Here is a 22,500-nt window from a genome sequence, read left to right as displayed (position 1 = left end):
TTGGTCCCCAAACGGATTCTTCCACCAGTCCCCATTTCTGAACAGTCTAAACTCAGCGGCCAGAGAGTTCCTTTTCACACCTAAGTGACATCATGTTACTCCCTGACTCCAAATCTTTTCAGCGGATCCTCATTTTACCCAGTAACGAAAAAAAATCCTCACCATGATCCACAATGCTCTGTCTGATCCCCCTTACTCTGACCTTCTCTCCGATTACCCTATCCGGGGGCGGGGAGCGGGGAGCCAAGAAAAGTCCTGGCTGAAAAGAGAAGTGTCGCCCAGAGAACGACGAGCAGCAGCCACAATCACAACCCTCGTTTGTGCTTTCCCGAGGCATCCTGGCCCAGAGACTCAGCTTTCCTGCCGACTCAGCATCACTAAGTCCACCTAAGCCACTGCCTTCCTTTTCCCGGTGTAATGAATTCCTTCAAGCTACAAGATTTCGAGCTCACCTGTGGAGCCTTAGAGAAACTGGACATGTTTCCCCAGTAGCAGGACCGTCCTTTCCTCGGGATCAAGGCCAGACATCAGCGTCACCGGCCCGGCGGGAAACGTATAAAGCCAAGCATGACAGTTCCTAGGCCAGCCAGGCTTCGTCGGCTTCTCTGCTCTTCCTGGGTCTCCTCCAATCTTCCCATGGTAGCAGTTTCATTATGAAAGGAGGAAATAATGCAGTTACCGAAAGAATAAGTCCCCGAAAGAACCCACCGGCCGGAAAAGCTGCAGCAAACAGACGGAAGGTGCACAATTTCCAGCCGACCTAAAGTGGAAGGGAACCGGAAGTACATCAGTAGCGCGCGACGATTTGGATGTGGAAACCGGGACTTGAAACCGTAGTTCAGCTCTAAGGAGATGGATCGGTACCTGCTCCTTGTGATCTGGGGAGAAGGAAAAGTCCAGTCCGCAGCAGGTGGGGAGGCGGAGCATGGGCCTGGGGGATCGTCCGTTGAGGGTACCGACAAGCTGCCGGGTAAGCGCGGGGCTGAGAATGAGCGGGAACGGCTTGCAGGGAGGGAAGAAATTTTAAGTTTGCGATCAAGTTCTGCAGGGGAGGGACCTATCTCGAGTTCTCCCGGGCATTTGTTTCTCTCTGCGATCGGCCCAGTAAGGGCTGGCAAATGTCGTTATCTTCATGGAAAAATAGGGACAGATTTGTGGATGCAAAATTCCAGCGCTCAGAAGTTCTTAGCACAGTAAAAATTTAACTGAACAATTAGCACAGTAAAAATTTAGCACTTAGCACAGTAAAAATTTACTTAGCACAGTAAAAATTTAACTGAACAATTCTCTGCGCCTTAGCGGAGAGAATGGAATGTGTGCTTGTTGGAAATATATGCATTTAGTAGTGTTTCCGCCTCCTGTGTGTTCCAAATGCAGGTAATACAAAAAGGAACAAGATGCAAAAGGGTCTTACTTTCCTAGATTTTACATCCTAATGGGAGGAGACATCCCACACATAAACTAAGCTTAAAAAAAAATGGTAAATTTAAAAACAATTGTAACCGTTTGAGATTGCACTCCTTTTGGTGTTTCTGTCTGTAATCCGTATTGCATTTTATTTGTTTTGACTGGGCAAGCGTTTTGAGGAGAAAATGAATGTGGTTGTGTACAGAGTATTGTGACAGTTTCTATTCTCCGCTTTAAATTCTTCAGGGAGATTGTTGGATTTGTGTTAACTGACTAGCATGTACAAACTGGGCACCTTTCCTGTTTTCTCTGTTTGCATTTAATTTATTATATTGAAACTAAGATAGTTTGTAGTTCTTTTATGTACAACATAAAATTTTATGTGTACAACATATTCTTGAGAGTCTCTGATGGTGAAATTGGAATATGCCTAGATTGCATAACTCTCGAGCCCAATGAGTTAGCATGTCTTTGCTTTTTCAGCTTTAACAGCAGCAAATGTTTATCATCTCCTGAAAAGAAGCATTAGAGCTTCAATGAATCCAGAAGATAGTACTTTTCCCGGTAAGTATAACAGAAACCCCTTATTTCTCTGACACTGCATTTGTACTGGAAGTAAATGTAATTGATTTGATCACTTAAAGGTACAAGAGATACTTGTTGACTGTGCATAAATCACTGGGATAGTGGCTGAAAAAACTGAACTGAAAGCTGAAAAAGATGATATCCCTCTCTTGTTACTGCTTGAATGTAATTAAGTTGTATGAAATTTATTTTAGGTTCTCAGCTTAACTTTTGTTCCCTTTATAGAATTTTCTTTCCCATCTTTAGATCCATATAAAATAGGGTTAAGTGGCATTATAAGAAGGATTTGCAATTTTTTCCTAAGTACACATATATTAATAATGCTTTTACATCCATTTCTTACCATTTTTTTCCACCCTTACTTCTTACTGATTCTCTTAAAAGCACAATGATCTTATCTCCATTCTTATCTATTTTAAATTTTGCTAAGTATTTGTCTTTTTTGACCACTATTTGTTTTGTAAAAATCTTTTTCTCAAAACAAAAAACTTTTTCTCCTGTGGTTTCTATTGGCTTATACAAATCCATCAGCTTATTATTATTTTTTTAATCAATATCTTCTCTTTTACTCCCTCTTTTTGGCCTCTGAGAGTGTCGTGCGAAGACTCAGAAAGAGATAACCAAAACAGGCCAAGGCCTAAAAGCGAAAGGAAGCTTCTGGAGATGCTAGGATAGGGTGCTCATTTTGATAATGTAATTCTCGTGATTGGACTGTCTGTTCTTTTCTGTCTTCTTTCATTAGAGAACCTCTAGTTTGTCAGGTTTAAACTGTCACCCTTGGGAAGTTATTTCTAATGTTTTTGTACTTCCCTAGTCGATTTGCCCACTTGCGGTAGTACTCATTAATTTTTCAAGTTGGTATAATTTGCGTCAGTACTACTATTACTGCAAGAAAGATTTTTCACATGTGCCTTGAAAGTATATGTTAAAGAGCTTTGGGAGCATTCTAGGAATTCTCACGGTAACTTTCACTTCCTGTTTGGGTGGATAGACATTTCTTATCCATGCAGTCCTTGTTTGCCCAGTAATCTGAGCCTATGTCGGTGACTGCATGCTGAAACCATGCAAAGCAATCCTAATATAAAATCAATGGGAAAAAAATCACAATTGTTTCATGACATTTTTTTGTCAAAACATTAAAAACTCTCTCACTATTGGTTATACATGTAGAGGAAATGGGGGGAAAAAAACCCACGGTAAAACTTATAGTTATTTCATAGGCTGTAATTGAAGCATTAAAAGCATTGAGAATTAAACTTTTTTCTTTTTCTTTTTGTAAAGACTTTATCTAGAGTAGTTTGAACAGTGCTTGTCACTTTCTTGTCATCGTATAACTTAGGATATAGAGTGAGCATCTCTTCTATGTTTTGGTGAATTGCTGTACTCTTGAGTTTGTATTGGCTTCCGATGTTTTATCCTTTGCACTTTTAATGTTGTGGCATTCCTTTAATTCAAAGGTATTTGCCAGCATCATTTTCTCTGAAACGTTTTCATTCTTTCTGTCACAATGTTTTTATTACAGCAGCTATTTCTAGAATCTATTTACATTAGATTTGAAAATTACTTTTGGTGTTACCACTTTTTGTGAGTTTTTTGCTGTGATTTTATTTGTTTTTTTTTCCTTTTGCCCATTTCCTCTTCCTATTACCTATTTTTGTAAAATATTGTGGATTTATCACTGGGAGAAAAGAAGGAAACACAATTACACATTTGTCCTCTATTCATATGAACTGAATGAATAACAGATGTGCAGTGACCAATCAGCAAACTTGGACAGTAGCAATGCAATTGGTCGCTGATCGTGATACACATCTTTGGTTTATGTAGTGATTTGCGATCCGAGAAGCTAGCAGTGAAGTTTTACTTTATGCGATTATGGTTAATTAATAAGCCTTGGTAACTGGAGTTTGAACCATATTTTGGGAGACCAGGAGGTCTTGAAACCATGGTAACTGAAATCTGCATATCTGAACCATGCAAAGAACTGCCTGCATTGAATTTCTTACCCTGGGAGCATTATTGCTCTTAGTCATATGGCAAGTCTGAGAAACTGAAAGTGCAGTATGATTATAATTGAGCTACGGCTGGAGAGGTAAGCATAGCTATGTGGAGGACTTTGTAAATCATGTCGGGGTGTTCGGACTTTTTCATAACAATAATTAGACATTAAAGGCTTTAAGGAAGGAGGAGATGTGGTGCCATCTGTGTTAGTAAAGTACTCTGGCTACAGCAGAGTAGACAGATTTGAGAAGAGTATAGTTATGAGGGGGCTGCTGCAGAAGACCAGCTGAGAAATGAGAGAGGCAGTCAGGGTAGAGGAAAATGGATAGATCTGAAGGAAATTATAGAGGTAGAATCCACCTGACTGTTACACTGGTGTGGTTTAGGAGAAGGGGAGAGGGAGAAAGCAATCAAGAGTGATAATAGGTTCCAGGCTCGGCTATACTGTAGATGGTGGCATTTAGTGACCTGTCCAATTTAGAACATGGGAACACTTTAACATGTCAAAGTGAAAATGTTTTTTAAAAGTTGGATACATGTGTCCAGAATTCAGAAGGCTGGAGATAAAAAAAAAAAAAAAAGGGTATAGAATCATCAGTGTATAGATATCAGTTCAAGCCATGAGAAAGAATGGGATTGCTTAAGGACAGTGAAAAGAGCAGAAAATCTTGAACTGAATCCCAGTATTTAAAGGAACTGAGCACTGGTTTTTAAAGGCATAAGGAGCAACTGGAAAGATAGGTTCCAAGTGTTTTAAGGAGAATGATGACAACTTTGTCATCTTTGATTCCTTTCTTACTCTTAAGTTGAGAGGTCAAGTAACAACAGCAGTAAGAGCCATCACATTTTGCAACATGCCTTTGGGGGTGTAGTTACAGTGGCATGTTGGAGACAAAAAAAAAAAAAAAAAAAAACAACCCAGACTGAAAAGGATTTAGAGGGCAGTAGAAAATGTAATGAGGACATAGGGACTGTCAAGTGTTGGCAAAACTTTCAGTTTATCCTTGAAGAAAAGTGAAGAAATAGATATTCCTTACTAATTTGAGGAATATCTGTGCAAACTTAAATGCTAGTGGGAAGGAACTACAGAAAAGGAGAGCTGAAAGGTGCAGAAAGATAATCTAATCAGGGTTTGGGGTCCCTGTGGAAGTCTGAGGGATAACTTTGAATTGAAAGGGCAATGCTCCTCATGTACTCCCAGGAAGAAGTGAGGGAAGACTAATGGGAATGCGAATAGTGTCCTATGTTTGCTGATGGCATGTTTGGGAGTAATTACCTAATAATGGTTTTTATTTTCTTAATGAAGTAGGAGGTAAAATCTTTTGCTGAGGCTGTTGATAGAAAGTGGTAATAAGCACTTACCATGTTACCTGCCTCCCATGAGTTAAGCTTCAGTTACCACATTTCTCCTCCCTCCTGTGAATCCAGTTTCTTTACATAGTTCTACATTCTTTGTGGCTCTAAATGGACATGCATCCCGGAGATGACCCTTAACTTCATATCATGTAACATTCCGGTCTCCAAGAAGAGAATCTTCCCAACGTTTAGGTTGTAGTTTTATCTCCTCTCCCTCTAGCTGGGATGAATCAGACCTTCATGGTCTTTGAAGAGGGAATCATTTTTCCTAAAATGACTTACACACTTTTGTGTGACTCAGTAGTAAGTGAGTGGGTGTATTTTTTGGGGTAGACTTTAGTGTTTAAAATGGTGAATAAAATAGTATGGGTTTTGATTTTGACAAAATGAAAGTATTCATTGTGAGTGAATGCATTTGCTCTTCAGACAGATTGTTCTGTTTGAATTTTGGGGGATTTTAAAAAGACCCATGTTATGTACTTGTAAATGCATATATGCACACACATATCTTAACTATATAGTATGTATCAAAAATTACATAATTCTCTTAAGTATATATGCTGTAACATCTGCTTGTTTGTGGTATGTCTTTCTTCTAATAAGCATGGTTTTGTTTTCAAGCATGTTCTGTAGGCGGCATACCCGGTTCCAAGAGGTGGTTCTTTGCAGTGCAGGCAATATGTGGATTTTATCAGGTAACAGAAATGAAAAAATAGCCATTAGCAAATGTCTTTGTTAATATAAATAATTTCAAGAACCCGTCATTTAATGCAATCTTTTCACGTGTTAGTTTTGCAGTTCCGACTGGGAAGAGATACATTTTGATACGGAAAATGATGAAATTGAAAATGTGCTTCAAACAAATATTGAAGAATGTTTGAGTGCTGAGTGTTTTGAGGAAGAAGATAGTAATAGCAGAGAATCATTATCCTTGGCTGAGTATGCTTACAATATCTTACTTTCTATAATATATTGCTATAATGTCTTTTTTTTTCTTTCTATAGAATCTTTAAAATGCTTAACATTAGACAGTATTTTAGCAACAAGAGTGAAGGTTAAATGTTTTAGCAGCTATCAGAAGGCAATTTTAGTTAATTGAAATTGTCAGTTCTTTATCTTGGAAGATAGGTAATTTGGGCCTTTTATTTTAATAAAACTATTTAAATTGGAAAACTGGCCATCTGAAAATGTTTAGTTTCTTAAGCTTACAAAATTGCAGGGATCCTAAAAAGTGATACTCTAATTAATATGTTACTTTCCTAAAGATAAATTCTGCCTGATTATGAATTTTAAGAGCTCAAATAGAAACTTTATTTAAGATTAAAAACTGGCATTCAAACTCAAACTCTAAAAATGTGATTTTCATTTTGCTATTTGAGGTTGAAATGTATGATTTCTTCAATTTATGTATATCTTGAACGTTTAGACACTTTAGAATGTGTAGTTTCTGAGGATTATATAGATGATTGGGTTCACTTTCAGGTTTTTTGAATTGTGGTACAATATACAAGTTGGTCCAGGTGACAAAAGTTGTGATTATTTTTTTCTTCATGAAATGTCCCATCTTGGACTCATAATTAATACCTCTCATTTTAGTCTTCCATAATATTTCATTACAAATCCCACTTCTGTTTCTTGCAGGATTCATGTATTATAATATTTCTGTAAATTACTGGACACTTTAAAAATTCTGTTTTCCTATTTTCAAGTTATATTTGTTTGTACGATTAATGAAAGGAGATCTTGTAGAACTGAGCAAAAGGTATTGAATCAGGGGTCATTAGAGGTGGTTTCTAGGTACATGATGGTGGTCCAGTCACTCCATTTCTCTGGTCCTTTATTTCCTCGTCCACAAAGTGTTGAGATCCTTTCAGGTGATTTCTAAGGTACCTTCCCCTCTTAGAGTTTTTATCATCCCAGGTTTTCCCACCATTATTAAAAGATGGTGAGTAATTATTTCTAGTAAGTGACCTAATAATTATTTCCACAAGAGGGAGCTTGAAAACTATACTTTACCAGAAGATAGCTTAAGTTTTCTAGACAAAGGATTTAAGTAATTTTATGTTATGTTTATGTTTATGAATTTTTGAGGAAAAAAAAAATCATCATTTGGATAAAATGAAAAGATTTTGAGGAATTGGAGGACATCATCATATTTTCCAACTGGGGCTTTTTTATGCCATTCAGAGAAAAGCAGTATCCTTCTTTATTAAACCCTTGGCAATACTTACTTTTAGGGTTCAGAAAAATGTTTGGTCTATTACTTAGGATTTATGTTTAATATACTAGGTATAATTTAGAGGTTCCCCCCCTGTTTTGTTAGTGTTGTTTGTTTTTGATGGTGTGGCTAAAAACTTGGACTCAGTGTGTGAATCTTAGCTTCTACACCTACAAGTTATGCGACTGAGGCAAATTTGTTTAAGGATAATAATATTAGTAGTGTCTCATGGAGTGTCATGAAGATCACATAAGATAAATGCATTTAACATACTTAATAGTATCTGGCACATGGTCCATTTAATATTACCTATTACTATTATATGTAATGTGAGGGTGTGTTTTTCTAACTTACCCTTTTATTTTAGCCTATATGAAGAATCTGCAGAAAATCTGCATCAGCTATCCGATAAACTTCCTGCTCCTGGTAATATTTTATGACTTTTTTCAATAATTTCTATCTTATCTTATACTTTCTGTGAATGAGTGATGAATTCAGTCTTTATGCTAGTGTTCTCACTTCTAATTTCAAAATTCAAAATGAAAAAAAAATTTTTTTTAGAGGGAGTGAGAGAGAGAGAATCTTAAGCAGGCACCACACCCAGTGTGGAGCCCAATGTGGGGCCCCATCTTGGGACCCTGAGATCATGACCTGAGCTGAAATCAAGAGCCATGGATGCTCAACCGCCTGAGCCACCCAGGTGCTCTGAAAAATAATTTTTTAATTGAAGTTGATACAAAGCACAATCCACTACTTTAATAAAGTATATTACTGAGACATTACAGTTCTCGTAATTGTTTTTATTTAAACAAAAATTAGAACTTAGAGAATTAAATACCCATCACCGTTTCCTTATGTAGTTATTACTGAGGAATGTTTCCTCTACATACCCTTGTTTTCCACAGTATGTTCTATAGAATACTAGTCCTATGAACGCCTCTAGGAGAAAGTTCTTTAACCTAGATCATTTGGATAACATTCTTAGAAGGTGTGAGGTCACTATATACATTATCGAGTAGAATGTTATATGGTAAAAGAAGCCCTTTAGTCAGTTATTTTTTAAAATGATTTTATTTATTTATTTGAAAGAGAGAGAGCAAGAGAGGGCACAAGTGGTGGAGAGGGAGAAGCAGGCTGCCAATTGAGCAGGGAGCCTGATGCAGGGCTCGATCCCAGGACCCTGGGATCATGACCTGAGCCGAAGGCAGCGCTTAACTGATTGAGCCACCCAGGTGTCCCTACTCAACATCTTTTTTTACAGAGCTCCCCGCCTTTTTTTTCTACTATAATGGAAAGCATATTTTTTGAAAAACTGCACCATACTCTTCTTAAAACTGTATTCTGTCTTAAATTTATCTTTTTTGCATCAGTCACGCAGCTAGCAGCTAAAGCTCAGTACAGTTTGGCATCTATGAATAATTTTGAAGAGCTTTCTTCAATATTGTCATTGAAGGTCATCGATTAGGCAGATAGTTGTTGTGTCTATTATATGTCATGTATTGTACTAGGAGCTGAGTATGTGATGATGAGTAAAGCATATGTGATTACCATGAAGGACTTGATAGCTCATCACCTAATCCTTATGCTCAAGATCCTATTTTAGTGTAAAGGTCCCGTATGGAAAATAACTGAATACATAGATAAATAAACATCAGTTGTTGTTTTTTTTAAATCTTTTTTTTAAATTTCATTTTATTTTTTTTTAAATTTTATTTATTTATTTGACAGATCACAAGTAGGCACAGAGGCAGGCAGAGAGAGAGGGGGAAGCAGGCTCCCTGCTGAGCAGAGAGCCCGATGCGGGGTTCAATCCCAGGACCCTGGGATCATGACCTAGGGCGAAGGCAGAGGCTTTAACCCACTGAGCCACCCAGGCACCCCAACATCAGTTTTTTAAATGAAATGTGTAAAATTAAAAATATGCGTTGAAATATATAGTTGCTATTTTGGCAAATTAGAATGCTTTCATTATCAAATTTCTATTTGGTTTCTGTTTCATTTATATTATCTTGGTCCTTTGGCAAATTTATAATTTTATAAAATATGAAGTTTCATGCAGTTATACTTCTTTCCTTAAGAGCTAATGATGTGTCAGTGTAATTGAGTTTTCTGAATGTTTTATTGTCCTATAAAAAGAAATAATTTACTGAACCTTATAATTTTATATTAATTCATTCTCTTTCGTGTAAATTAAGTATAGAAAAATATACTGAAATTGCCCAGGTTTTTTTTCTCTGTTCAGTACAACAATAGCATTGGTGATCTCAAGAGCAACATATATAATTAAGCACTGGCACATAATTGGCAAGTAATTATGATAGACTCCATTGTTTCCTGGTATATGGTAGCTATTAAAGATAACATGCCTTTAAATCAAATGATTAACATTGAGAACTTTTGAACTTCTAAAGATATGTTTTGTTTTAAAGAATTTCAGAAATTAAAGTTAAAATCCTTCTTTGTCTTCCAAATAAACATAAAATTCAATGTTTAGAGTACTATTTTGAGACATATCTGATTTTTAAAAAAATTATGAAAATGGCTTATTCTCTTTCTAGGTCGAGCAATGACAGATATAGTACTGTTGCCTTCTGAAAAAGATCCTCCTAGATTGAAAGACTGTCTCCCTGCTGTAGGAGCACTAAAACATCTGAAGGAATGGTATTCAGCAAAGGTTACCATAGCAGGAAATCACTGTGAAACGTAAGCCGCTTTGTTCGTATTTGCTCACAGTGTTATCTGTTTTTACAGTTAGCATGGTATCCTGTTTTTAACAGACTTAGATTTGAAGATTTTTTTTTTTTAATGTGACAAGATAGTTTTATGTCCTACTGTTCTTAGAGGTTTATCTCTTGAGAAGAATCTAGATTTTTCTTGTTTTGTACTTTATAGTCCTGAGACATTTAAGTTTTTAGTAAATATCATCAGTGCTGTTTTATAACCATTATTGAGCATTAATTATCTAAACACACTGTGTGCTTTTAAATAGGTACATATTGTCCATTGAGCGCCAGGATGAATACCCTGGATACAGGGATACACTGGATTTGTTACTTGTTTGTTTTATGTGAAATGTAGAAACAAGTATGTACTGTTGTGTTTTATATTTTAGTAAGGACTAATTGTATCCTTAAAGAAGTATTCAATTGGATTTAACTTCATGGTTTTATTCATTTAACAAGTGTTTATTGAGCACCGACTTTATGCCAAGCACAGTAATAGATGCTGATGAGTTAAGAAAGCAAGATTTGATCTAGTTCACTGAAATACAGGGAGAACTAGGAATTGCTAATAGCCATGATCATCTGTGGTAAGTGCTTCTGTGCAATTCCACACAGAGCTGTAGGAGAAAAATTTTAGGAGCACCGTTCTCCCTTTGAAGATAAAGGGCTGATTACTAAGTCTGTGTATCTGCATACATGTGTATATATCAGGCACACTTCAGCTAATAAGTAGTAATAGGAAAATCTGTTCCTTCATCTGTAGTGTTAAGAGTAATTCCTCTTAACAGGATAATGAGATTAAACAGACATGTAATAGTGACTCCCTCAAAGACTGACTTAAGGAATGTTTTATAATATTAGTAGATAAAAGCCACAATAGAAACTTTGCATTTTTGCCTGTTAGGATTATAGTTAACTATAACCAGTAAATCTAAGGAAGATATAAAACCCTGTATTTAACCATCATAATCTTTTATTTGTAGAAATTGTCAGAAAATTGCAGAATACCTCTCTGCTAACGTTGTATCTTTAGAAGATCTCAAAAATGCTATTGACTCAAAGGAATTATGGAGAGGAAAGATTCAGATATGGGAAAGAAAGGTAAGTGGATTTCTCAGTTATCACAGTTTGCAAAGCAGGCCTTTTAGCTTTATTTACAGCACAGATACTTGAAATGAATTTGAATGACAATGTACCTCATAAAGATGTTCTAGAATAGCTCTAAGAATTTTGTGTGATAATAGGAATGTTCTGCCTGTGCTAATAATACAGTAGTCATTGGCTTTATAGTGCTACTGAGTACTGAGCACTTTATGTGTGATTACATATGTGATTATTTCAACCAAAAAATAGAATTTTTAACTTTATTTTAATTATATAGTCACCGTGGTTATCTTTTGGACACTGCAGCTCTAGAATCTAAGAGTCTTTTAAAAATACAGAATCTGACATTAGTTGAGTTCATGTTGTTTATCCAAGATGCCTTATTTCACTACATGTATAGACTATTAGAAAGCTGCTTAGAACATCTCTTAACTGTAATACCACTTTTTTTTTTTAGATTTTAATTATTTATTTTTAGGTTGAGAGTGGGAGGGAGCAGCGGCCCGGACATAGGGAGAGGGAAAGAAAAATCTCAAACAGACTCCTCACTGAGCGCAGAGCCCAATACTGGGCTCAATCTTACCACCCTGAGATCATGACCTGGGCCAAAATCAAGAGTCAGATGTTTAACTGAGTGAACCACCCAGATGCCCTGTTGTAGTACTACTTTAAGTGATCATTACTCTCTATTAATCAGCTCTCTGATTTTGAATAACATTTTTTAACCTCACAAGATCCCAGATTTCTCAACTACAAGATGAAAATATTAGATTAGTTTAACTTCTCTAATCTTAAATTTCTATGAGGTTCCAATTCTATTTTGGCATCTTTTATGATGAATGAGTACGTTTAGTGGCTTTTATAAGTTGTGTGCTTGTTAAAGCAAGTATCTCATATTTTACATATTTTTGAATAGGGGCAAAACTAAATAAAATTTCTTGGGACACCTGGGTGTCTCAGTTGGTTAAGCATATGCCTTTGGCTCAGGTCATGATCCTGGGGTCCTGGGATCGAGTCCCACACTGGGCTCCTTATTCAGTGAGGAGCCTGCTTCTCCCTTTGCCTGCTGCTTCCCCAGCTTCTGCTCTCCCTCTCTCTGACAAATAAATAAGCAAAATCTTTAAAAAAAATACCAAAAATCGTAAAGTTTCTCAGTGTTTGTTCAGGGTGACTTGGGAATATGAGTTGAATCTTGTGCTTCTATAAAGATTTATTGTACTAATTACTAGATTTTTTTTTTTCCTTTGCAATTCACCCTTGACTATGGCTTAATAAAACTTCTAATAAGACAATAGGACTTAATGTGATTGGGTCCTTCTTGCTGATTTACATGCTGTCTCATCCTTACCTTAGGAAATACCAGTCTGCAGGTAACCCTTCTGTACAAGTGGCTTTAATGTAAACAAACCACATAGCCATCTGGAAGTGTGTAGGATAGAATTAGCTAGAATTGTTTTTGTATACATTTTTTGATACTACATGTTTGCATATACAAAATAATGGCAGAGTTCTCTTCATGTGATTCTTTTACTCTTTTGTGAATAGGACATTAAATGTTTATATCGCCACAAGATGAATGTAAAACTTGAAATCACTTGTTTTGGTGGAGAATAGCTTTTAGGGTAGAGGCATTATAGTGATTAAAGACATAGATTCTGGAGTTAGATTGTCTGCATTCAAATACCTACTCTATTTCTTGCTAGTTTTGTGTGACGCATTGGGTAATAGTTAGCCTTTTGGTGCCACAGTTGCCTTCATGTGTAAGATAGGTATCATAATAGCTTCTATCTTATAGGTTTTTATGAATGTTAAATTATGTAAAGCACAAAGTAACCTCTCATTAAATGCTAGTATCATTGTTACCATTACTGTGAGTACCCTTACTATTACTGCTTCTGCAGGAATTGATCTTTTCAACAACAACTTATTTTGAAAGCAAACTATGTGTTAGGCCCTGTCCTAAGAATTTGTTTAAATAAGACAGACAAGTGCTGTTTTTGCAGAACTTGCAGAGTGATAGGAAGCCAGATATTGAACAAGTATATGTAAAGGAGATTGTTTGGCTCTGTGGTTGCACAGAATGGGCTTAGTATACTCTTGTGGGCTGGTATAGAGCCGAGGAGAGCTTTTCATGAGAAGATCCATCTGTAAGTTAAAACAGGAAGGATGTGTACATAAATGGAAGAACCACATTTTGAGTTGAGGAATCAAAAATGTTATTTCTTGGGGCACCTGGGTGGCTCAGCGGGTTAAAGCCTCTGTCTTCGGCTCAGGTCATGATCCCAGGGTCCTGGGATCAAGCCCCTCATCAGGCTCTCTGCTCAGCGGAGAGCCTTCTTCCTCCTCTCTCTCTCTCTGCCTGCCTCTCTGCCTACTTGTGATCTCTGTCAAATAAATAAAATCTTTTAAAAAAATGTTTTTTTCTTGTGGTTTTCTTCTCAATTTTTACATTGCAATAAGATGTATTGGTCTTTGTAAGTTTATTCATGGTATTTATAACTATGTTCTTTTGGTTTCTTTTCAGTTTGGATTTGGAATTAGTTTTCCTGAATTTTGTTTAAAGGGAGTCACACCTAAGAATTTTAGTACATCTAATTTAAATCCTTGCATTCTTGCCAAAAAGGTAATACCATCAAAGGATAAGAATATTTTACCAAAGGTAATCTATATTTAATTCATTTTGCAGTCATTCATTCATGCATATTTTTGTTCTTAAAAGATATGTTTGACTCTTGAAATTACCGTTTCTAATATATGTGCTTAAATGGGCTCACTGGTGTAATTTTTATTATAATTATAATTAAGCACTTAAATTATACTATGTTATCATCATTGAATGTTGGCAAAACTATTGTTATTTTATTTTTAAAATGGAATGATCCTAACTTTAGATCCTTATAGGCCTGAAACTTCCTTTGGTGAGGCCTTTGCTATCGGAACTTTCTGAGACGTGGTGTGGAGGGAATATGATACTCTGGAAAGAGAACAGGCTTTGATGTTAGGTAGACCTGGGTTTGAAATCTGACTCTGTCACCTCTAAGGCGTTGTAACCCGCAGAGATTGACTAACTCATTTGTGAAATGAAGACAGTAACACACTTACCTTACAAAGTTATTATGAAGGTTAAATGAGGAAAGGGATCACAGTACCTTCATTCACAGTTTAAGAAGTATTAGCTTGTGTCCCATATCTCCATAGATTCATTCTTAAAATGTAAATAAATATGAAATACAACAATTTAAAAGGGTTTAGTTAGTTGACTAACTAACATACATTGGAAAAAATAACATAAGAAGACATGATTATATAGAAGCCTTTAGAAATTCACTTTAAAAGACCCAGTTACTGAATACTGTTATGCTGAAAAAAAAAAAAAAAAAAGACCCAGTTAGAAAAAAATTTTAAAAAGACAAAAAAAAAAAAGACTCAATTCAAGAATGTGCAAAACAATAGTCCTTGAAGTTACAAGGATGTCAGATCGATGGGTAATATTTTCTGATCAAGGTGTAGTACAAAAAAGGGCATATTTCTGATGGGAACACATTTCCTGATAGTTGTTTCAAATTGCTTACTTTAAGTAACCTACCATGGCCATCTTTCACAGGAATATTAGATTCTTTTCTAAAGATTGTAAGATCGATGACCTCAATGTCTCTTCTTTCGTAGTACACCATTTAAGTATGAATAATGTATTTAAATGTTGCTGCTATTGACAGGAATCTTAGGGTACCATCTCTCTCTCTCTCTCTCTCTCTCTGTGTATACATATACTGTATATTTATGTGTGTGTGTATTTATGTACACATAATATACACACAATTATATATGGTGAAATTACTCAACGTTCTTCAAGTTTAAAACGTTGGGTAGTCTCCTCAAGATGTGTTTGTTATTCTCTGCTCTTCTTGTGAAGTATTATAGCCTCCACTTCTAAAATATTTGTCCTCCTTCACTAGCTCACTGGTAGCTTAGTTTTAGACTCTGCCCAAAGAAATACTGCAATTTAGGGCGCCTGGGTGTCTCAGTGGGTTAAGCCTCTGCCTTCGGCTCGGGTCGTGATCTCAGGGTTCTGGGATCGAGCCCTGCGTCGGACTCTCTGCTCGGTGGGGAGCCTGCTTCCTCCTCTCTCTCTGCCTGCCTCTCTGCCTACTTGTGATCTCTATCTGTCAGATGGATAAATAAAAAAAAAAAATCTAAAAAAAAAAAAGAAATACTGCAATTTTATTTCTCTGAGTGGAGCTGTTAATTAGGACACTTGGCTTCACTAGCGCTCTTAACTTCTTCAGCATTTATTTCAAGGTTTTTTTTTTTAATCTCATCATACCACTCAATCGAAGTTCATCCTGGAGAATCTTCTCTTTCTCTCAGTCTTGCAAATCCTCTAAGTTTGGTTTCTTCGGTATCCTAGCCTCTTGGGTCACCTGTCTGTCTTACTGAAAATAATCACAAAAAGTTGAGAACTCTTGTCTTCCTTTGCTTGTCTCTTTCTGGACTCATTTTTCCGTCTGTCAAAACTCTTTTCAGTTACTGAGAAATGTCTGTGTCTCTACTCTGAAAGGTAGAATTAAAATGGAAAAAATTCTTGTCTGCTCTAGAGGATTTCATTTTTGGCTTGCATAATTTGTAAACACCTGCTTTTGAAGATCCATTTTAAAGTTTTAAACTCTAATCACTAATTTGTTCACTTTTATTTTATTTATAGAATTTAAAGTTTACATAATCTTATTTCTTTCCTAGGTTTTCCATTATTATGGCCCTGCTTTAGGATTTGTGCAGATGATAAAATTATCAGATCTACCCTCCTGCTATATGTCGGATATTGAATTTGAGTTGTATCCTTTTATTTACATATTCATTTTAGATTACATTTTCTTTGTCAGGTGGAATGTTGGAAGGTTTCCTCCACATCTAGATATTTGACCATGCTGGGGTTTTTTTTCCCTTTAATAACATTCAGTATGTTTTTCGTTGCCATGGCTTTAAGAGAAGTTGTACAACTTTCAAAAGGAAAAAAATCCTCCTTCAAGTACTATATGCTTCTAGAATAGGCATGATATTGCTACTTATTGCTAACAGGGTAGGGAGGATAGAGAAATGTGAGGAATATGTGGAGAAAAACAGAGTAATTTACAGACTCCTGAAATGTACACATGTTTCTCTTGCCATTGGCAGGATGGATATATAAGCAGCAGTCCACTGTATCTTCTTATATACTTCGGTAAATACAAATGCCATCTCATATATCTGCAAATATTCAACATATTTTAGACTCTCTTTTAAGAAAAATTATTTTTCTTAATACACCTAAGAACAGAACATTTTATATAAAAAGAAATTGTTGCCTGGAAATGGAACACTAGCATAGTGTTCTTAAAATTTGTGTAGAAATTATGGTTTTTACAAATCTCTTTTTCTGATAGTTTCTAGGGATGCTCTTCATAGAAGCACTTTCTTCTTGGTGTATTTTCAGCATTAGAAAAATGCTTTTCCTTAAGAAAAGGAGCAACTGTGAATTCCTACAGTTAAAATTTTTAGTAAATTAATCTAAGCACCTTGTGAATTAGACCACCAGACTGGTTTTAGGGAGTAGTATTGGTTCACAGCCACCATTCTATCATTTCTTTAACTCCTTAGTTCAGAGGATTGACAAAAAACAATACCAGACAGAATTCCATGTTGTTTCTCGAGCAGATTTCTTCTCTGCGTGGGAAGGTATAGGTTTTTCACTTTGTTTTTAACTTAACATTTAAGGGTGGGTGAGAAAAGGGACTATAGTTTGTTCTGTTTTTGCATAATAATTTTGCTTCTTTAATAGAACAAAGGATTTTGGTCCTAATAGATATTAAGGTAATTTTGAACTTCCCATAATAACACTGGAGTCCTCTGCAGACATGAAATGATGTTAAGTGTTTAGAAGAGATTTTTCAAAAATAAGCTTCATGACTGGTAATTTTGTTAGTTTTAAAATTTGAAGACATGTTAGATGATTGTTAACCTACTCCTTCAACATCTGATTTCAGTTATGTGAGAAGATATTCTCATGCTTGCATTATCTTTTTCATGGTAGGACAGGTGGGTGGAAGTGAGAAAAACTTCTAAAGCCTCACTGTATTATCATTTGTAAGTTTTCAGGTGTTTTTTTTTTTTTTTAAGATCTTATTTATTTGTCAGAGAGAGAGAGAGAGAGCCAGCGAGCACGGGGAGCGGCAGGCTGAGGGAGAAGCAGGCTCCCCACTTAGCAAGGAGCCCAGTGCAGGGCTGGATCCCAGACCCTGGGAACACGACCTAAGCCTAAGGCAGGCGCTTAACTGACTGAACCACCCAGGCATCACTCTGTTTTTCTTTCTTCATTCTGGTGGTGTTTATGAGATTTGTGGCTATTTCAGTAATTTTATATATAAATATATATAAATATACTTGCTAAATATACTACTATACTTGACTTTACTAGATTACATATATATAATTAAAATTATATTTTATATTTATATATTTAACATTAAATATATTTTTATATATTTAATATATATAATTAAAATGATATATAATTATATAATTTTATTTTTATTTTTTTAATTATATAATTTTAAAGATTTTATTTTTATTTATTTGACAGAGATCACAAGTAGGCAGAGAGGCAGGCAGAGAGAGAGAGAGGAAGGGAAGCAGGCTCCCTGCTGAGCAGAGAGCCCGATGCGGGGCTCGATCCCAGGACCCTGAGATCATGACCTGAGCCAAAGGCAGAGGCTTTAACCCACTGAGCCACCCAGGCACCCCAGTTTACTGTGTTTCTATGAAAACAATTTTTAATGCACAGAATATTCATGGACAGTATTTACTTAACATTATCTTACTGTTTTAACAACAAATACACTATTTCGAACAATTCTGTAGGGAGGAAAATGATTATTATAATTATAGTTTCCCTATGGCACTATAGTCAAATACTGGTTATAATTCCCTTAGAAAATTGATAAGTAAAAGAAATACAATTTGGGCCTTAAGATGCTTGACTATAGATAATTTAAAATTTTGACTTTCTTGGTTAAGCATCTGAGTCTTGATTTTTGCTCAGGTCATGATCTCAGGGTCGTGTGATCAAGCCACGTGTTGGGTTCCATGCTGGGTGTGGAGCCTGCTTAATATTTTCTTCCCCCTCTCCCTTTGCCCCTCCTTCTTTGCATGTTCTCTCTCTCTCTCAAATAAATAAATCTTAAAGTTTTGACTTTTAGCCTCTTTTTCCATAAAATTAAGTTTTTGAATAGTGTGCCTAAGTGTTTATTTGATGAAGTATAATTTTAGCCTGTGTTTTCATCCTCTAAAGAATACCTCTAAAGAATGTGAAATTTTTAAAAATTTATATTTTCTTATTCATCCAACATGTATCTTATTATGTGCTAGACAGTGTGCTAGATACGAGGGATCCAGTGATGGATTGCACAAATGAAGACTATCCTCACAGAACTTACATGTTGGTGGGAAAAAGAGAAAATAATAAGAACTATGAAGAGGGGAGCCTGGGTGGCTCAGTTAGGCAGCCGACTGTTTTAGCTCAGGTCATGATCTCAGGGTCGTGAGATCCAGCCCACTGTGTGGGGGTCTGCACCGCGTGTGGAGCCTGCTTACGATTCTCTCTCCCTCTCCCCCACCCCTCACACTCCCCACCCTACAACAAAGGAACTATGAAGAACACAAGCAGACTGCAGTAGAGTGATCAGGTGGACTTACTTTAAGCAAATTAGTAAGATCATATATCTCTATAAAAATATGCACATAGAAATCTTGCAGAGTTGTATAGTAAAAAAAAAAAAAGAGAAAGAAAAGAAAATAAGACAGAAAAAGAAAAGAAAAAGAAAGCACAAAGAATAAAAAAAAATATGTTCCTATTGTAACCCAAGTAACTAAATAGTTCTCCGTGTAACCTTACCTAGTTCACCTAATTTTGCAGGGGGGCCTCTCCATTCTGGAAATGAGAATATCATTGATCATTAATCATTTCATCTATGTTTTCAAATAGGGAAGGAGAAGAGTATGGTAGAATTGAAAGTGTCAAGTAAGAATGAATATACTTTAGAAAATGTAGATTTAAATCCTAGTTCTACCATTCACTGGCTTATAGCTTTTTAAATTGTAAATTATAAGTAATAATCCTTGTTTTATCTGTTGCAAAAGTTGCAGTGAAAACCAAATTGTAGTATGTTTTATAAACTGTCAAGTATGTTATAAACGATGGTTGATAACTAATTTTAATGTCTTTGAAGTTTATCTAGCCCAAATGATAGGCATATGTGAAACATTTTCCTGAAAGGTATAAAGCTCCAAAATATCCTCTAGATATTTTGAAGATATGATGAAATTTTTAGGAATTATTTTATAGGTAATTTTTCAAGTCAAAATCAGACACATACTTGTAATTTGTTTAATACAGGTATAAAATAATCCTTAATGCATCTCGTTATTGAAGATAAGGAACACTAATATTAGAAGCAAACTAAACTATTTATTGTATTTTCATTTGTTTTGTTTTAAATTTGGCATATTAGATTATCATTTTCATTTTATTTATTGTCATAGTTTATTTAGTGTCATTTTTATTTATTGGACAATGACTATAAAACATTAGAGTATTCTTGGGGTGCCTGGGTGGTTCATCCGTTGAGTGTCCGACTCTTGATTTCGGCTTAGGTGATGATCTCAGGGTTGTGATTTCGAGTCCCACATTGGGTTCCGTGCTCAGCACAGAGTTTACTTGGGATTCTCTCTCTCTCCCTCTGCATCCTACCGCTGCTTGCCTGTTCTCTCCCCTTCTCTCTCTCTAAAATAAATAAAATCTTTAAAAAAAAATTGGAGTATTCTTTATCAGTAAGGGACAAATAAATGATGAAATTTTGTATAGATGTTCCTACTTTAAAGCAGCATAAGGGATGATTTTTGGAAACATAATTTAGCTAACAGATCTGGATGGGAAGCACTGTATTTTCTTTTTATACTAGATCATAATTAGTCTTTTACATTTTTGAAAAAATGTAGTTTTGATTTGCATGCTCATTCTTTGAAATAATTCTAATGCTTTGTAACTTGGTTTTCATTTATTTATTCAGCAATTTTGTGTGGGGGCCTAGGGCAGAGACTGCCTGCTGTGTGCCAGGGACTTGTTTCAGATACTGGAGAGAATGAAATGGACAAGGTCCCTCCTTAGGAAGCTTTCATAGTACTTACATTTTAGTGATCTATATGATCTTAAGTCAACTTCTGACTTTAAAAAAACAGGTTTGATTAGCCCCAGAATAAAAAGAAAAACCTTTTATAGTGACGCTTAATAGATTAGTAAAAAAAATAAGAGGATTGTTAAAGAATCATATCTACTAATTGTATGACCAGGAAATATTTTTTATTTTGTTTTACTTATTTTTAAAAAATTTTTTGAGAGAGACCAGCAGGGGTGGGGGGTGGGGTGGTAGTGGTAGGAGGGGCAGAGGACAGAGGAAGAGAGAGATTCTTAAGTAGGCTCCACACCCAGCATGGAGCCTGATACAGGGCTTGATCTCCAAACCCTAAGATGATGACCTGAGCCAAAATCAAGAGTTGGATGCTTAACCGACCGAGCCACCCAAATACCCCAGAAAATATTTTTTTAAGAAGAGAATTTGTAAGGTTAGAAACGTGATTGCCTTAGTACCTGCTTCTTCAGGTGTTACCTACTGAAAAGAATGAATCAAGGTTTTGAAACAGTATTTGGTTTTTAAATTCTGGAGATAATATAATAACCTAGAAGCACCATCCTCAAGTTTCAGAGTATATCTAATGATTAGTGCATGAGGGAGAATGAGTTGTCAGAATCTAAGTTTATTATGACACAGTATAAACAATTGACATTAATGTATTTTGTAGGAAATTATAACTTTAAGGATTTAGAAATGTTTATTTTCATATTTGTAGCAAATGTTTATTTGAGAATAAGTTGTCTCAAACATTTGGCTACTTCTTTGCCTGGGTAGGAATATTTATAATATCAGGCTTTAAGTCGTGCATTGAATTGCATTTAGCATCTCTAATTTGTTCAGCTTTACCTATAATAATTATATAATTAAGTTATAACTGGGCCCTGATCTAGCATACTCACAACTTTGTCTATCCTTTGAGCAAAATACTTTCATTACGCATTTTGCGCTGCCTGTTTCATTTATGCAAGTATGTAGAACTAGGATTTCATGTTTCAAAGTTAAATATAGATCTTTTTATATTTAATGATTATTTTCTGTTGCTAATACTTTTTTTAGTGTCTAATACTTAATTATGTAAAATACATTTTTTAAAAAATATTTTATTTATTTATTTGACAGAGAGAGAGAGAGATCACAAGTAGGCAGAGCAGCAGGCAGAGAGAGAGGGGGAAGCAGGCTCCCTGCGGAGCAGAGAGCCCGATGTGGGCCTCGATCTCAGGACTCCGAGACCATGACCTGAGCCGAAGGCAGTGGCTTAACCCACTGAGCCACCCAGGCGCCCCTGTAAAATACATTTGACTTAGAGTTAAAAAAAGGCATGGCTATAGTAACAAAAATAAACATTTAATTTTCCCTTTTCTTTTTGCTCCTAATATACTTATTTGTATATCTAAGAATGCATAAGATAACAAATAGCAGAAAAACTAATACATTAAAGTATTGACTTAGTATCATATATATGTCATGAGACTCATTTGTCTAGAAGTGCTGATTAAAAGTGATTTTTCATTAGATTTGAGATCTATAAGATATCTTACTTAAATTTCCCTGGAGTTTAAAAAAATATTTATTGGGATTTGCTGATTGTTGTAGCTTATAGTTCTAAAATAACAGGGAAATGTAGCTTTCAGAGTGTAGTTCGTTTTATTCAGTACTTAATCAAATTGAGATTTTGCCTAAATATAATATGCTGGCTTTGGGAAAACAAATATTTAATAAACATCTGTATGCTCATTCCTGGCAAGGCAAAGATGAATAACCTGAGTTTTCTCATAAATCAGTCAGAGCTGCTGTAGGTTTTCTGGCATATGATTCATGGTTTCTTTGCATTTTATACCTTATTAGGATTAAAACTCTGATTTCTGGGAATAGACGTTGAAAT

General features: G+C 35.6%; 2 protein-coding genes across 6 annotated transcripts in view; one reads left to right on the top strand and one right to left on the bottom strand.

Annotated features, from left to right (window-relative positions):
* The window catches only part of MRPL13 (mitochondrial ribosomal protein L13), a 48,326-nt gene extending 47,659 nt beyond the window's left edge, over positions 1 to 667 (bottom strand). For both annotated transcript variants that reach the window (XM_047726740.1, XM_047726741.1), the window contains exon 1: positions 453 to 667. In XM_047726740.1, the coding sequence (XP_047582696.1) occupies positions 453 to 479 (27 nt within the window). In that variant the 5' untranslated portion in view covers positions 480 to 667. The remainder of the gene's footprint in view (positions 1 to 452) is intronic.
* Positions 668 to 792: 125 nt separating this feature from the next.
* Positions 793 to 22,500, top strand: part of MTBP (MDM2 binding protein) — a 77,412-nt gene continuing 55,704 nt past the window's right edge. The window contains exons 1-10 of one of the 4 annotated variants that reach the window (XM_047726739.1): positions 793 to 970; positions 1,891 to 1,971; positions 5,971 to 6,044; positions 6,140 to 6,288; positions 7,935 to 7,993; positions 10,126 to 10,270; positions 11,274 to 11,391; positions 13,919 to 14,053; positions 16,132 to 16,226; positions 17,034 to 17,106. In XM_047726739.1, coding sequence (XP_047582695.1) covers positions 853 to 970; positions 1,891 to 1,971; positions 5,971 to 6,044; positions 6,140 to 6,288; positions 7,935 to 7,993; positions 10,126 to 10,270; positions 11,274 to 11,391; positions 13,919 to 14,053; positions 16,132 to 16,226; positions 17,034 to 17,106 — 1,047 coding nt within the window. In that variant the 5' untranslated portion in view covers positions 793 to 852. The remainder of the gene's footprint in view (positions 971 to 1,890; positions 1,972 to 5,970; positions 6,045 to 6,139; positions 6,289 to 7,934; positions 7,994 to 10,125; positions 10,271 to 11,273; positions 11,392 to 13,918; positions 14,054 to 16,131; positions 16,227 to 17,033; positions 17,107 to 22,500) is intronic. The other 3 variants (XM_047726736.1, XM_047726735.1, XM_047726738.1) reach the window with 3 other exon arrangements.

The sequence above is a fragment of the Lutra lutra genome, chromosome 4 (assembly GCF_902655055.1).
Source record: "Lutra lutra chromosome 4, mLutLut1.2, whole genome shotgun sequence".
NCBI classification, from domain to species: Eukaryota; Metazoa; Chordata; class Mammalia; order Carnivora; family Mustelidae; genus Lutra; species Lutra lutra.
The sequence above is the reverse complement of the archived record's forward strand: the minus strand, read 5'-3'. Positions and strand labels throughout refer to the sequence as shown.